A 13213-nucleotide genomic window follows, 5' to 3' on the forward strand; every position below is an offset into this window, starting at 1 on the left:
TATATATATACATATATATATATGTTCAATATTGCTTGTGGGTTTATTTATGCGCATTTTTGTAGAGCGCACTTACACACCTGTTTTGCAACTCATTCCAATCTTTAAAAAGCACACAGATCACCATAGGTCAAATTCAAAATTTTCTTCANTTGTGGGTTTATTTATGCGCATTTTTGTAGAGCGCACTTACACACCTGTTTTGCAACTCATTCCAATCTTTAAAAAGCACACAGATCACCATAGGTCAAATTCAAAATTTTCTTCATAAAACTATCAAGATGGTAGTTTATTGTTTACATGATACAATAGATGCGTTATTTTACATTTTTGACAGTTTATGTTTTGTGATCACTGTATCATATTGATTGAAGCAGTGCCCCTCTTCATCCTGAGGGGGGCAGCACCTCTCTGTCACAACACTTCAAGGAAGCAAGTCAACTTCCGACTTCCTCCTTCTCTTGAAGAGCAAGCTAAAGCTACTGCTGCAATGGCAAAGCTAATTTTGTTATGCCTGAAGTTTTTGCTGTTATGCAGCACTCTCGAGGCTGTGTTTGAGGATCAAGTAGGGAAATTTGACTGGTAAGAGAAATCTAGGGAACGATGAAATATGTGTGCTATTAGAGCCATGTTTTAAGGGGGGAATGCTAATGCTAACACCTGTCACAGTCAGTAGCTGCGACCCGGTGTGTTTGGGCTGGACTTTGTGTGAGAGAACAGGCCAATGAACATGATATTTAATACAAGAAACTGTATTTACTATCTTAACGCAGGTGCTGTTGGCTTGTTCACGATTTTTAATTTGCCTTCATGAAACTAAAGGTCGAGTGATCTTAGTCGATAATTATAAATGTCTTTACAATTCACAATTAAGCATTTGGAAAACCTATTAAACAATCTGACTTAAGAAACAAAACAAAAACGTGTGCTGCATCAATATGGGCTGTGTGTCATATCACTGGGTTTGATCCCTGTAGTGCTAAAAGCTCTGGTTTAGCTATGATTATACGCCAGGTTGTGATCGTCTAATGGGTTGTTTCCTTTCTTGTAATTCACAGGAGGCAGCAATATGTTGGCAAGGTTCGCTTTTCCCATTTTGATACACAGATGCAGTCATCCAAAAAGGTGCTTCTGGCAACAGAGAGTAATGTTTTTGCTTCACTCAACACCAGGACTGGAGAGCTCTGTGAGTATTGTGTCTCTTGTAATGGAAAGTTCTACAGGAACAAATATGGAAAGACGTTATGCCTCTTAGTTGACATACTTTTTGTTGTTATATTAGTATTTTTTCAATGTCTATTACAGTCTGGCGACATGTGGATAAAACTGGGCCAGAGGGAAACATAGACGCTCTACTGCATCATGGACAAGGTGATGTTGCCACTGCGGCTGATCTTGCAGACACTTTAGTTCCCCTTATTGAAAAGCAGATAACTCAATAAAGTGTTCTTGTCTCCTAGATGCGGTGCTGGTGGTTGGTAATGGCCGACTGTTGCGCTCCTGGGAGATTAATGTTGGTGGTTTGAACTGGGAGATTGTTCTGGACTCTGGAAGGTGATCACTTCCTTGTTTGGCAGTTGTTAAGCTTAGACTTATCTTTACTCTGATCAGATGTTAGCTCTCATAAGTACGAGGGTAAATGAATTGGTTGGTACTTGTCATTGTGCTTAGCTGTTAGTAATGTATCTACATGTTACCATGTATGCACTTATGTTTTCACTGTGGTTATTGTTATTTGTTTGTAACTTTCTCTTATGCTGCTGCCTTGGCCAGGTCTCCCTTGATAAAGAGATAATTGATCTCAATGGGAATTACCTGGTTAAATATGTGTTAAAAAAATAAAATAACTGCTTTTGTTATACATTGCAGTTTCCAGTCAGCATGTTTAGTTGGGCAGCAAGACACTGTCAAACATGTGGCTGTGTTGAAGAAAAGTGTCATTTCTCTCCATTACCTTTCCAACGGTCATCAAAAGTGGATAGAGAATCTACCAGAAAGGCAAGTGGATTTGCTTTTTTATCTTAATGGGTCAATATTGAAACACATTTTTTGTCTATATACTTTCAATATGAGCCTGTCTTCAGTGATGAAACATCTCCCTTGACAATAAATATCTCCTCCTCCACACGTTTGAAGACACATAAAAACACTCAGCTTTGAGTAGTTATTTGTGTCTCGTGGTTTAAAAACATATAGAAAAATTCTGGAAGTTGCATGTGCTGTTTCTCTCCCGTTGGAAAAAAAACCCAGGTTCTATGAAAATTCGCATATTGTTAATTTCAAAAATTAGGAAAGATGTCCTTCACTAAAAAAGTCAAATGTCAGTATATGTGACTTGGAGATTTCAAGCTGCCACATTGCAGTTGCTGAAGTTTCTTACTGGACTGCAATCGGCTTCAAACTAGTTGTTACGTCACAAAGCATGTACGTTGGTACACACCTTAAACTCAGATTTGAGGTAAGCACAGAGAAACTTTCCTCCTTAAACAGATTAATATGAAAACAGCCTCACAGTGTCAAACTCCGCAGTGAAGCTCAAACATCCAAGTGGAAATACAAAAAGGAACACACTGTGGAGGGGGGACTTTAAGTATTTCACCTACTTAAATGCTTTTGTAGACCGTGTACTCTGTATTACAGGATGCTGGTAGTGGTTTGTGGTAAATATTTGGAGGGAATGATAAAATTGCATCATGTCATGAAAATACTAGATTAAAAATTTTGTTGGAAGAGCGCCTTGGTAGCTGGTTACAATGCATGCCATATAACCAAAACGTCCTGGGGAGTCCAAAATAATAGTTTTTTAAAAAAAAACTAAGATTATCTGATTTATTCAAGGGACATGTCCAAGATTGGGAAAAAAGTCACACATGAATAAATAGATATGTGCATAAAAAATATGAATTCAAGCATCAACAGGATGCAGGAAATGGTAGTACTTAAGCTGCAGAAATGATTTGTGTGTACAAACATGGTTGGCATTGAACAAATTATACAAATGTCTGTCTTTGTATCTCTACAGTGAAACCGTGGATTACCAGGCTGTGTACTCTGGTGGGAATGGTGAAGTGTATGCACTGGGAGTTGTTCCCCACTCTCATATTGCAGTTGTGGCTTACAGTGTAGAGGATGGAGAGATAATCAAGCAGGTATTCTCTATTGACAAAGTTTCTTTTGTTATAATATTTTGAGTAAAAATAAAACACAAACTCTTTTGAATGCATCAAGTGAAGTTGTGGTGTTGCAGCTAGTTAATTCCTAATTTCTTTTCTGTTTGCCCATGTTGCCATCAGACCTCAGTGGAAGCTCCGTGGCTGTCCAACATACAGGCCAGCTGCGCAGTGATCAGCCAGGGGATGCTGACGTGCGTGGACTCTGCAACTGTATCCCTGTACATGCTCGACTTGCATGTGCAGTCAAAGATGACCCAGATCCCCCTGCAGGTACCCACCAAAATAAAATCAGAATTTTTGTATTTAAGAAATGACCATGTTTGTCTTATGATGTCCATTTTTTCTCTCGTTTCTCTGAATTTCTCTACTTACACAATGAAACGGCCTCTCTTTATATCTGTCTTATTTTCTCTGTGTGAATGCTTTTCATTATTTCTCTTCATCTAGTCACTGGGACTTGAAATTACCCCTGGCTTCCAGCCAGTACTGACATCCACCCAACCCAACCCGGCGCGCCCACCGCTCTCCGAGTTCTTCCTTCAGCTCGGGCCTGAACACCACCTGCTTCTCCAGCTCAACAATGGTCAGATCGTTACACTGAGGGATTTTAAGCCTGTACGTAACTGTTTCCTTACCTTGCTCTTTTTTCTCATGCATGATCCACATTCTGATCATAAAAACTGCCAACATAGACTACTAAATGTTTGCCATCCAAAAATGTCAGCGTATTCTAATTCTGTACTGTAAGTCACTCTGGATAAAAGTTTTGGTCATCTGCCAAAATGTAAAGGGATCTTGACTCTCTTGCCAAAAAGAATAATAATTTTTTTGTAACTTCAGCAAAGCCAGGCTATCTCTGTAAGGCCAAACATTTTAGAGTATGTCCTCATTATTAGGCCCTTAAGTTTTTCAAAATGTGAAAAACATCTCATACTGAGCGATTTCAGTTGTTGAATTTAAGAAACTGTTTATGAAAACTATTGATGACACATTTGTCTGGATTTGTAGGCAATGCTGGTTTCATTTGCTACCACTGGAGAGAAGACTGTTGCTGCTGTCATGTCACCCAAGAATAAAACTGTGAGTTACTGGGAAATCCGACTTATTATGTGTGTGGTTTGCCCTCATGCTGTCTTAGGAAAAAAATGTTTTATATCAGCAGGTTTAGTACAGACCTGTCTCTGTGTGCTGGATGTGCAAATCACATCCCTCAAAATGAGAAACATATCTTATGATCATCTGTTTTCTTCTCTCTAGGCTTGCAGTCTTAACCTCTTTAGTGCAGAATCTGGACGGAGACTTCTTGACACAACACTGATTTTTAACCTGGATCCAAACGGTGGGAAACCGGAGAAGGTGAGTCCAGATTCCTACCTAGTGATTCTCCAGCGTGTTTAATATCTGGTCAAGTCACCAAGACTGCAAATTTACTTCACCCATGAAATGATTAAACAAGCAGTGTTTTCTTTTTATAATGAAACACCATTTTGATTCTGTCTTCTAGCTGTATGTACAAGCATTCCTCAAGAAAGACGACTCAGTCGGTTACAGGGTCATGGTGCAGACTGAAGACCACACGCTCACTTTCATACAACAGCCAGGTATGAATGGCAAACACAGAAAGCTTTGTGTGAGAGAGTGCTGTCATTATACCCAGACACACCAAACTGACATCAAAGAACAAATGGCGATAAAGACAGACTGTTGGGTCAGCTGTTCAAGCTGGACTTGAACACACCAAACACATTTGAAAGACTACAGCCAATGACCAACCAGCACACACATTCTGCGCCCCCATGAGAGGAAATAACTCGTAGAAATAATAGTAATAATCTTAATTTTTTAAAAAAAAAAATTCAACTAACAGAGTGATTTCATTCAACAAAGGGCTCCACCATCTTGAACACTGATTCAGTGTGCTGAATTGACCGAAAAAAGCTTACAAGGGCCAACTATGGTACAGGACACACCCCAAAAACTAGGGCAACAGAAGCTCACCGAAGGCCTGACATTGACCGTCAGCCAACTGTTGGTTTGGTCTGTCAGGGCTCTTAGTCTGTACTGGTTGAAGTGGAAATAGATACTTTTTGCTTAAATTTATCACTATGACAGGAATGTTGATTACACAATGTATTGGCTATAGAATAATGAATGACTAATCACTCTGAAAAACGAAAAGCAAATCTTTGTCTTTGCGACAGTGGTGCCAACAATAAGACCACTCGTAAAAATTGTCTGTTTCCACTTAAAAAGTATCTAAGGTACTAGCATGCATTGTTTTGTTTCTTTTATTCTGCCACTGAGGGGTACCAAAGTCCAAACCTTTTAAATTTGTGCTCTTAGTAGTAAAATTAGGCCTTTTATCAGGAATTTTACATGGCCAGATCCATCAAAAACACATAGTGTAGCCTTTTGATTGTCATTATGCATGGGAATGAAGGCTGTGTTGTGTTTATACAGGTGTCTGCAGGTGGTGGGCTGTAAGGAGTCACATGGGATTTATAGTCAGCAGGTGAAATGGCTTGAAACTTTTGATTGACTTGAAGAGTCCATCCCTCAATGTTTTACTGTTGAGATCCAGAACTACTTTCCAAAGTGAGCTATGCCTCATGATAACATTCGGGTGTATTTCACTTCTTAATCATCATAAATACTGCCAACATCTGACCACTGTGTGGAGCAAAATAGGCTCTCGGGTTTTCATAGCGTACACACAATGTTGTCCTTTCCGCAGGCATGAAGGGGAAAAAAAATGTTTCATGTCGTAATTCACGGAAAGCGTCAACACAAACTGCATACTGTCACAGGGTGTGGAAAGTGGAATGAATGATTGCAGAACAATAATGAGTCTTGTTTTCCAGGGCGTGTAATGTGGACGAGAGAGGAGGCCCTGTCAGATGTGGTGACAATGGAAATGGTGGATCTGCCTCTCACAGGAACGCAGGCAGAGCTGGAGGGAGAGTTTGGCAAAAAGGCTGGTAAATGTCGAACCAGAATCCCATCGTGTATTTTCCAGCTAATTGTCCAGCTCTAAGTACTAATCTCTGCTGTGGACTCAGTGCGGTATCTGTTATTTTCTACTTTCACTGTGTCTCAGCAGTTCTCTAATTTTCTTACATCTTCTTGAAACTTAAGGCAGCTTTGCCATTCCTAATCTGAGCAGAACTTTGTCAAGCTTTGTTCATCATTTTGAGATTTTCCACTAATATAGAACTAATAATTAACTCCACTGAATTGCTGCTTTTACTTTTATCCTTAGGTGCTCTGCTCATGTATTTAATATTTAAGGGTGTAGGTTTTTTAAAAAAATAATTTTATTTTTGAGGTTGTATCAGTTCTTGGTGGGCTGGTGCAGATACTTGGGTGTGTTCACTTGGTTGCTATTTGCTTCACTTTTTTGTGTTTGTCCTGTTTTTTTTTTATTGCTTCACGTGGATTCAGCCATTCAAGGTAACACTCTTTTCTGCTTTTGTTCAATAAATTGGTGTTGAGGTTGGGATCTCCTGTTGATCACTGAAAATCCCTCACCATATCCTATGAGTATTTCGTTTAGTCACACATGCACACACACCCCCTCACGTGAGAAATAATCAGCTAAGTATCAATTTGCATGACTCTAGTTTTTACACATGCAGTGATTTACAGACCTGATTAATGTTATAAGCAGAATAACTGCATTCCTTAAAAAGTCAGGTTCAAGTCAAGTCAAGGTTCATGTATCAGAGCGGTATTAAAACACTCTAAATCAAAGTAATCTAAGTACAGCTGTGCTTTACCTGCAATAACTGAAAGTCATTAAGCAGCATCTTTGTTCTGGCTATTATTTGTCCAGACGGCCTGATGTCCATGGTGCTGAAGAGGCTCTCCTCCCAGCTAATCTTGCTGCAGGCGTGGATCGCTCACCTCTGGAAGCTGTTCTACGATGCACGCAAGCCTCGCAGTCAAGTCAAAAATGAGGTGACCATTGAGAACCTCTCCAGAGACGAGTTCAACCTGCAGAAGATGATGGTTATGATTACTGCGTCTGGGAAGGTATGAGACTAAAGCTTACCCTCTTGTGGAGTTACTGGTGTTTGAGGAGAGATGAGCTGTGTTGCACATGTTGGGTTAAACAAGTTTCTGTTTATCATGTCTATGGTAAGGCAGGTCTTAAGTGAAATTAAACACCACTAAGTTGAGTCTGTAAGGCGAGTCTGTACGCCTCTCTGAAACTCTCATTATCCCATTGCTTTTTTTTTTTTTTTAAGCTTTTTGGGATTGACAGCAAGACCGGCAGTATTTTATGGAGGCACTACCTGGACAACATCCCATCTAATGCAGCTTTCAAACTAATGGTGCAACGGACCACTGCACACTTCCCTCACCCACCACAGTGCACACTGCTCATCAAAGACAAGGTATCTAATAACAATAAGCTTTGTGGTTAATTAAAGCCCTTCTGGGTGGGAGTCAGTGTTAATATCTTGTGCGCTACACAAACACAAATTAAGCAAATAACTATTCTGAAGTCAGCAGATCAATTGCTAACTTTTGTACTATGCATTGAGTGAAGCATTTTAAGTGAGATAACTTGAAACTGCTAATCATGCCTGAAATTAGCGTTGAAAAATCTGAATACTTTTTGTCATTGGTCCAATCTGTGTAACTGTAGAAGTGATGTGTGTGTATTTATTTATTTATTTATTTATTACAATTTTTATATTTTTTGTCCTCAGGACACAGGCCTGGCCACACTCCATGTATTTAATCCCATCTTTGGAAAGAAGAGTCACATCACCCCGCCTGCTCTGCCTCAGCCAATACTTCAGTCACTTATGCTGCCTCTCATGGATCAGGATTATGCTAAAGTCCTACTCCTTGTTGATGACCAGTACAAGGTCAGTGGCAAACTGTAAAGTTTAACCTCTTCACTCACCTGATCATCGTTCTGCATTAAGGGGGAACACTGCTGGTGAAAATGTAATATTATTCACGCGCTGGTCAATTTTTTTCTCTCAACACAGAGATGCAGACATACGTGTTGTGTCCCAAAGCCATTTTTCTCTCTGCATCCATGCGCATCGGGCCGACACACACCTTGTAAAACTATATCCATCTTTTATTTTTCCCACAGGTGTCTGCTTTTCCATCTACAAAGAACGTGCTACAGCAGCTCCAGGAGATGGCCTCATCCATTTTCTTTTATCTTGTCGACTCCAGCCAGGGAAGACTTTGTGGCTACAGGCTACGAACGGCAAGTGAAACTTCTTTTGCTGAATTACTTCAATGTTCTTTGCATATCAGGGCCCAAGAGTTTCAGATTTTGTAGAAAGCCTAGCCACCGTCAGTCTAACGCTTTTGCTTTGGATAGGTCATGACAGTGGTTCCCATATTTTTATTGTTAATATTGCTGTGATATTTTTTCTCGATATTTCAATACAATAATAACAATAAGTGATCAAGAATAGTCTTTTTTACATAAATGCTTACAATTTTTGGAGTTTATTTGACTGAGAATGAGTGTTTTTCCAGAGTCTCTCACTTTGGAATAAATAGAAAACTAAAACAGGTAGTGTGAAAAATTGACAAAATAATGCTCAACATATTCTAATGTTATAATCTGAGTTCCACTTCATTGTTTCCTATTGTCTCAGTGAGTTACCATGTAATGATACTGAAAACACAGATGATTGATGGGAAAAATGATCTGGATGTTTTTGTGTGCTCAGGACTTGTCGACCGAGCTGATCTGGGAGGTCGCCATCCCTGTCGAGGTACAGAGGATTGTCTCTGTCAAAGGGAAGAGGCCCAATGAGCATGTGCACTCTCAGGGCAGAGTAATGGGAGACCGTAGTGTCCTCTATAAGGTAGGATAACTTCCAGTGAAGGTCCTTACTAATGCTGTGGTTTGGAAGAAGTGTTGAGAGAGTTTAAAAATATTATCATTGCTTTTGTTACTGCTGGATTTGATCAATGTTGTCTGGTCTCGCTGCAGTCCAAAACAAAGAGTCACTCTTCGTCTTCTGATGAAGGCTGAAAAGTCATTTCTCCCACAAATCCCGCACCCCATTACACTGTTTCCCCAGTGAATCATATCCTCTCTCCACCACTGTGTCTGAATAAGGATAAACCCTGTTTTTTTTCACTGGGGCTCCTATACTCCTTACTGTAGCTATTGTGTGATCTATGAAATGAATCAGATTCTTTCCCTACACTTATGACTAGGCTGTCCCTCACATGAAGGCCGAAAATATACAATAACAATACAAAACTCCAAAGTGAGGCTCAGGGCAATGTTAATTATAACACCCCACAATAAATCACTCTCAGAGTTAAGTTTATCAATGATGTCAAAAAAAAATGGCATTAGAGAAAAAGATTGTTAGGCCTGCCACAATAACTATTTTAGTTAAACAAAAAATAATTGTTCTGGAAATAAATGCAGTGTATAAAAGTACATCATTGTCATTCTGAGACAGTTTATGCCGCTGATTTAATGATAATAATGTAAGTATTGGAATTGTTATATGAAAAAATTAACATTATTTTTAAAAGTAATTAACACCTGTTAATATACACAATAAAGTGTATAAAAAGATGTAGTACCTTTATAGTAGTAGTTCAAAATGTATTATACCAACTATTACAAAATCAAAAATTCTCAGTCATGTCCATATTTCAAGCCCTGCAGCTATTTGTGGCAATATATGCTTTTATCATTTCATTTATGACTTTTACTTGTCGTTTGTCTTATCTGATCACAGAGAGCCAGTCTGTAATAGCAGAATGATGCCAGCTTATCAAACACAATCAGCCGGCCTCTTTTAATAGTTCTGTGTATTTGTTGGGATCTGTGTATTTGTAAATGAATTGTTTAAAAGTTTTTCAAAATGATTTTGTTTATATATATATATATAGCATGTTTGAAAAGATGTGACTAAAAAGACCTGTGTTTTGAATTGTAGTCAGCTCAAAAAGCATGTTTCTATCTTTAAGTCAGACTCAGACTGAATTGAGGTTAATATATCCAAACCGTAGTCAGCCAAATAAATGTTAAGTAGCTGTAAATGAAATCAAATCAATAACCTTGTTGATATAGCCACAGTTTGTTTTATCATATCGCCCAAGTCTAGCCCGCCAATGCCCAAATAGTGTATATTTGACATCTTGTAGAGAATAGTTTTCAACAGTAAAAAATAAAGATGAGCAAGAAATGTGTAAAAAATGTATATTTTCCAATCTTGATTAAGTTTTGTGTCATGTTTCATCTCATTTCTTACAGTACCTGAACCCCAATCTACTGGCTGTGGTGACTGAGAGCACAGACTTGCATCAGGAGCGAAGCTTTGTCGGGATCATCCTGATCGATGGCGTCACAGGGCGCATCATCCACGAGGCTATTCAGAGAAAAGCCAGAGGACCGGTGCATGTGGTGCACTCTGAGAACTGGGTGGTGGTGAGTGTTATTGAAGCTGAAGACTTCTTGAAGATAAAAAAATCATTTGAGATTTTTTTGTTGCTTTTTACTTTGTGAGAGTATGAATATGTTGTTGGCTCACTGCAGCTTTATAAAAATGACTCACATGCTGTAATCAAACACTGAACACATTAGGAGACCACTGTTGAAGGAAACTCAGGTAATGTCTTGAGGGTCATGTGATCTGAATGTGTCCGCTGCCTCTGTTTGACTCCGCAGTACGAATACTGGAGCACCAAGTCCCGCAGGAACGAATTCTCAGTAATTGAACTGTATGAAGGGATGGAGCTCTACAACAGCACAGTGTTCAGCTCACTGGATCGGCCACACGCTCCTCAGGTGCTTCAGCAGTCTTACATTTTCCCCTCCTCCATCTCTACCATGGAGGCCACACTGACTGAGAAGGGCATCACCAGCCGCCATCTGCTCAGTAAGTTTCAGCCAGGTCCAGAGTCATGGGCTTCAGAGAGTAACCAACCTTCTTTTCGACACATTGTCCAGCCCGTTGCCTTCATTTAACGTGCTTCTTTGGGTTTTCCTCATCACAGTCGGCTTGCCTTCTGGAGGGATTTTGTCATTACCCAAGATGTTCCTTGACCCTCGGAGGCCAGAAATAGTATCTGAGCAAAGCAGGTGCGTCCTCAGTCAGGCTTGATGTCAGACATTTAATTGACTTCTAATTTGTTCTTCCTGATCTCCCTCTAACTTGATCATTTGATCTCCAGAGAAGAGAATCTGATACCGTATGCACCCGAGCTCCTGATCCGCACAGAGTGGTTCATCAACTATAATCAGACCGTATCAAGAGTGCGAGGGATTTACACTGCGCCCTCGGGACTTGAGTCGACCTGCCTGGTGAGTCTGCCATGACACTACTGAGAAACATACTATATGATGTTTAAAAAGTGAGGAATTTCTTGTTTTAGTTTCTCTTACAAGAACACTTACTCACACAACTGTGAGTAATATAACACTGCTACTTTTCTCCTTGTAAGGTGGTGGCATACGGTCTCGACATCTACCAGACACGCGTCTATCCCTCAAAGCAATTTGATGTACTAAAAGACGACTACGACTACATGCTGATCAGCAGCGTTCTCCTCGCCCTTTTCTTCGCCACCATGATCAGCAAGCGCCTGGCAGAAGTCAAACTGCTCAACCGGGCCTGGCGGTAAAGCGATCGCCAAAATCCCAACTCTTAGAGCCCCAAGGCTGCACGAAGGACCTCAGCCCGAGGAGATGAGACGGCTGAGGCCGCGCCTGTAGAAGAACACAGGCCAAAGATCAATAAGGCCCATAAGGAACTGCAGGGGTGAGGGGTCGGCGGGGTGGGGGTGAAAGGAGGGATTAGTAGAGGATTTTATGTGATTATTTTTAACTTATTTTTTTGCAAGCACAAGGAATTATTTCATAGTAGAACAATGTTTTTTTTTTGTGCCATGTCATTTTGATTAAATGTTTAACACTTAACTAATAGAGATGAATGACATAAACTTGGATTTAATAAATTGTGGAGTTTGGAAATTCCCACACATGTGAAAGTTAATTGCCTAAGGGGACAGTTCACCTCAAAATCAGAAATCTATATTTTCCTCAAGATAATCCACAGACCTTATTGTCAGCAGTTTCACGTAGGAACTACTTTCTTTCTATCAAACTACACGCGCCAACCGTATCACACCGCAGAAGAAAGTGTGTGTCTACTCATGAACGAAAGGCTAGTGCTTGTGATAGTGCATGACGTTAACATTGACGGCGCCCTCCTTTGTTGAACTGTAATGTTAGCTAGCTCAGTGGCGCTGGGTGAGCAGTAGATGCACGCCTCCTTCTTCGCAGTGATACAGTTGGCAGTAAGCTCTGCTGATGATCTTGAGTAACCAACTCATGATTTCTGGAAAGAGGCTTGGCTGTTGAGTTCTTAAAATGTATTTTTTTTTGGCACTTTGAGCACCACCAGCTGAGAGCCATCTCGTTTCATTATAGTAAAGAGAAAGCAGACATCTCTACAGACTACATTTCCAACACTCAGCAGCTCACACTGAAACAATTCAGACTGATAAACAGTACAACTGATGAAAGGAAAAATATATTTTTTTGATTTTTGGGTGAACTGTCCCTTAAATCAATGTTTGATTTTTTTTTCAAGATTCTGTTTGTGAAATTTCTTCTTCATTGGACTGCTCTAATGGAGAGTGATGATAAATGTGGAGATCAGAGAAAAGAGACAGAAGACATGCATCACGTGTGTTGTTACGTTTCGCCTGCTGAGTCACCGTGATAGCCAAATGTCACTTGGTCTGATGGCCAATGAACTGTATGACGTGTGAGGAGATAATGCAGAATGGACATAAATGGTTATCTGTGCTTTCCTTAAGACTCTCCTACCAAAGGCACTGTCACCCTGTTGTCACCATCTCATGCTCGACGAAGGAAAATTGCCATCAGTAGCCTTGATTTTACGTACATCAGTCATCCTGCAGCTCATACTGTATGTGGAGCCATTTTGATCCACTGTTGGCTACTGTTGATGCTCCATTAAAATTTGTCCCAGAGCTTCAGTATAAGTGTTTTTTTTGTGTGTTTG

The 13213-nt window shown here is 40.0% G+C and overlaps 1 protein-coding gene across 1 annotated transcript; it reads left to right on the forward strand.

Moving 5' to 3' along the window:
• Positions 1-457: 457 nt before the first annotated feature.
• emc1 (ER membrane protein complex subunit 1) lies at positions 458-13187 on the forward strand. The gene is made up of 22 exons (XM_042491875.1): positions 458-582; positions 1059-1186; positions 1306-1371; positions 1461-1554; positions 1870-1998; positions 3023-3149; positions 3294-3443; positions 3621-3788; positions 4182-4253; positions 4431-4529; positions 4678-4774; positions 6035-6151; positions 7006-7205; positions 7421-7570; positions 7889-8050; positions 8287-8406; positions 8882-9019; positions 10435-10608; positions 10849-11059; positions 11178-11262; positions 11355-11484; positions 11625-13187. Exons 1-22 carry the CDS (start codon positions 491-493, stop codon positions 11802-11804), a joined length of 2889 nt encoding a protein of 962 aa, XP_042347809.1. The 5' UTR covers positions 458-490; the 3' UTR covers positions 11805-13187.
• Positions 13188-13213: the final 26 nt, after the last annotated feature.

This window comes from Plectropomus leopardus, chromosome 8 (assembly GCF_008729295.1).
Source record: "Plectropomus leopardus isolate mb chromosome 8, YSFRI_Pleo_2.0, whole genome shotgun sequence".
In the NCBI taxonomy this organism is placed as follows: Eukaryota; Metazoa; Chordata; class Actinopteri; order Perciformes; family Serranidae; genus Plectropomus; species Plectropomus leopardus.

Bases quoted from the DNA above. Each gene is read 5' to 3' on its own strand.
- emc1 (XM_042491875.1), top strand. From the start codon at position 491: ATGGCAAAGCTAATTTTGTTATGCCTGAAGTTTTTGCTGTTATGCAGC. The intron at 4,530-4,677 runs GTGAGTCCAGAT...TCTGTCTTCTAG, and splicing joins ACGGTGGGAAACCGGAGAAG to CTGTATGTACAAGCATTCCT. The intron at 7,571-7,888 runs GTATCTAATAAC...TTTTGTCCTCAG, and splicing joins CACTGCTCATCAAAGACAAG to GACACAGGCCTGGCCACACT.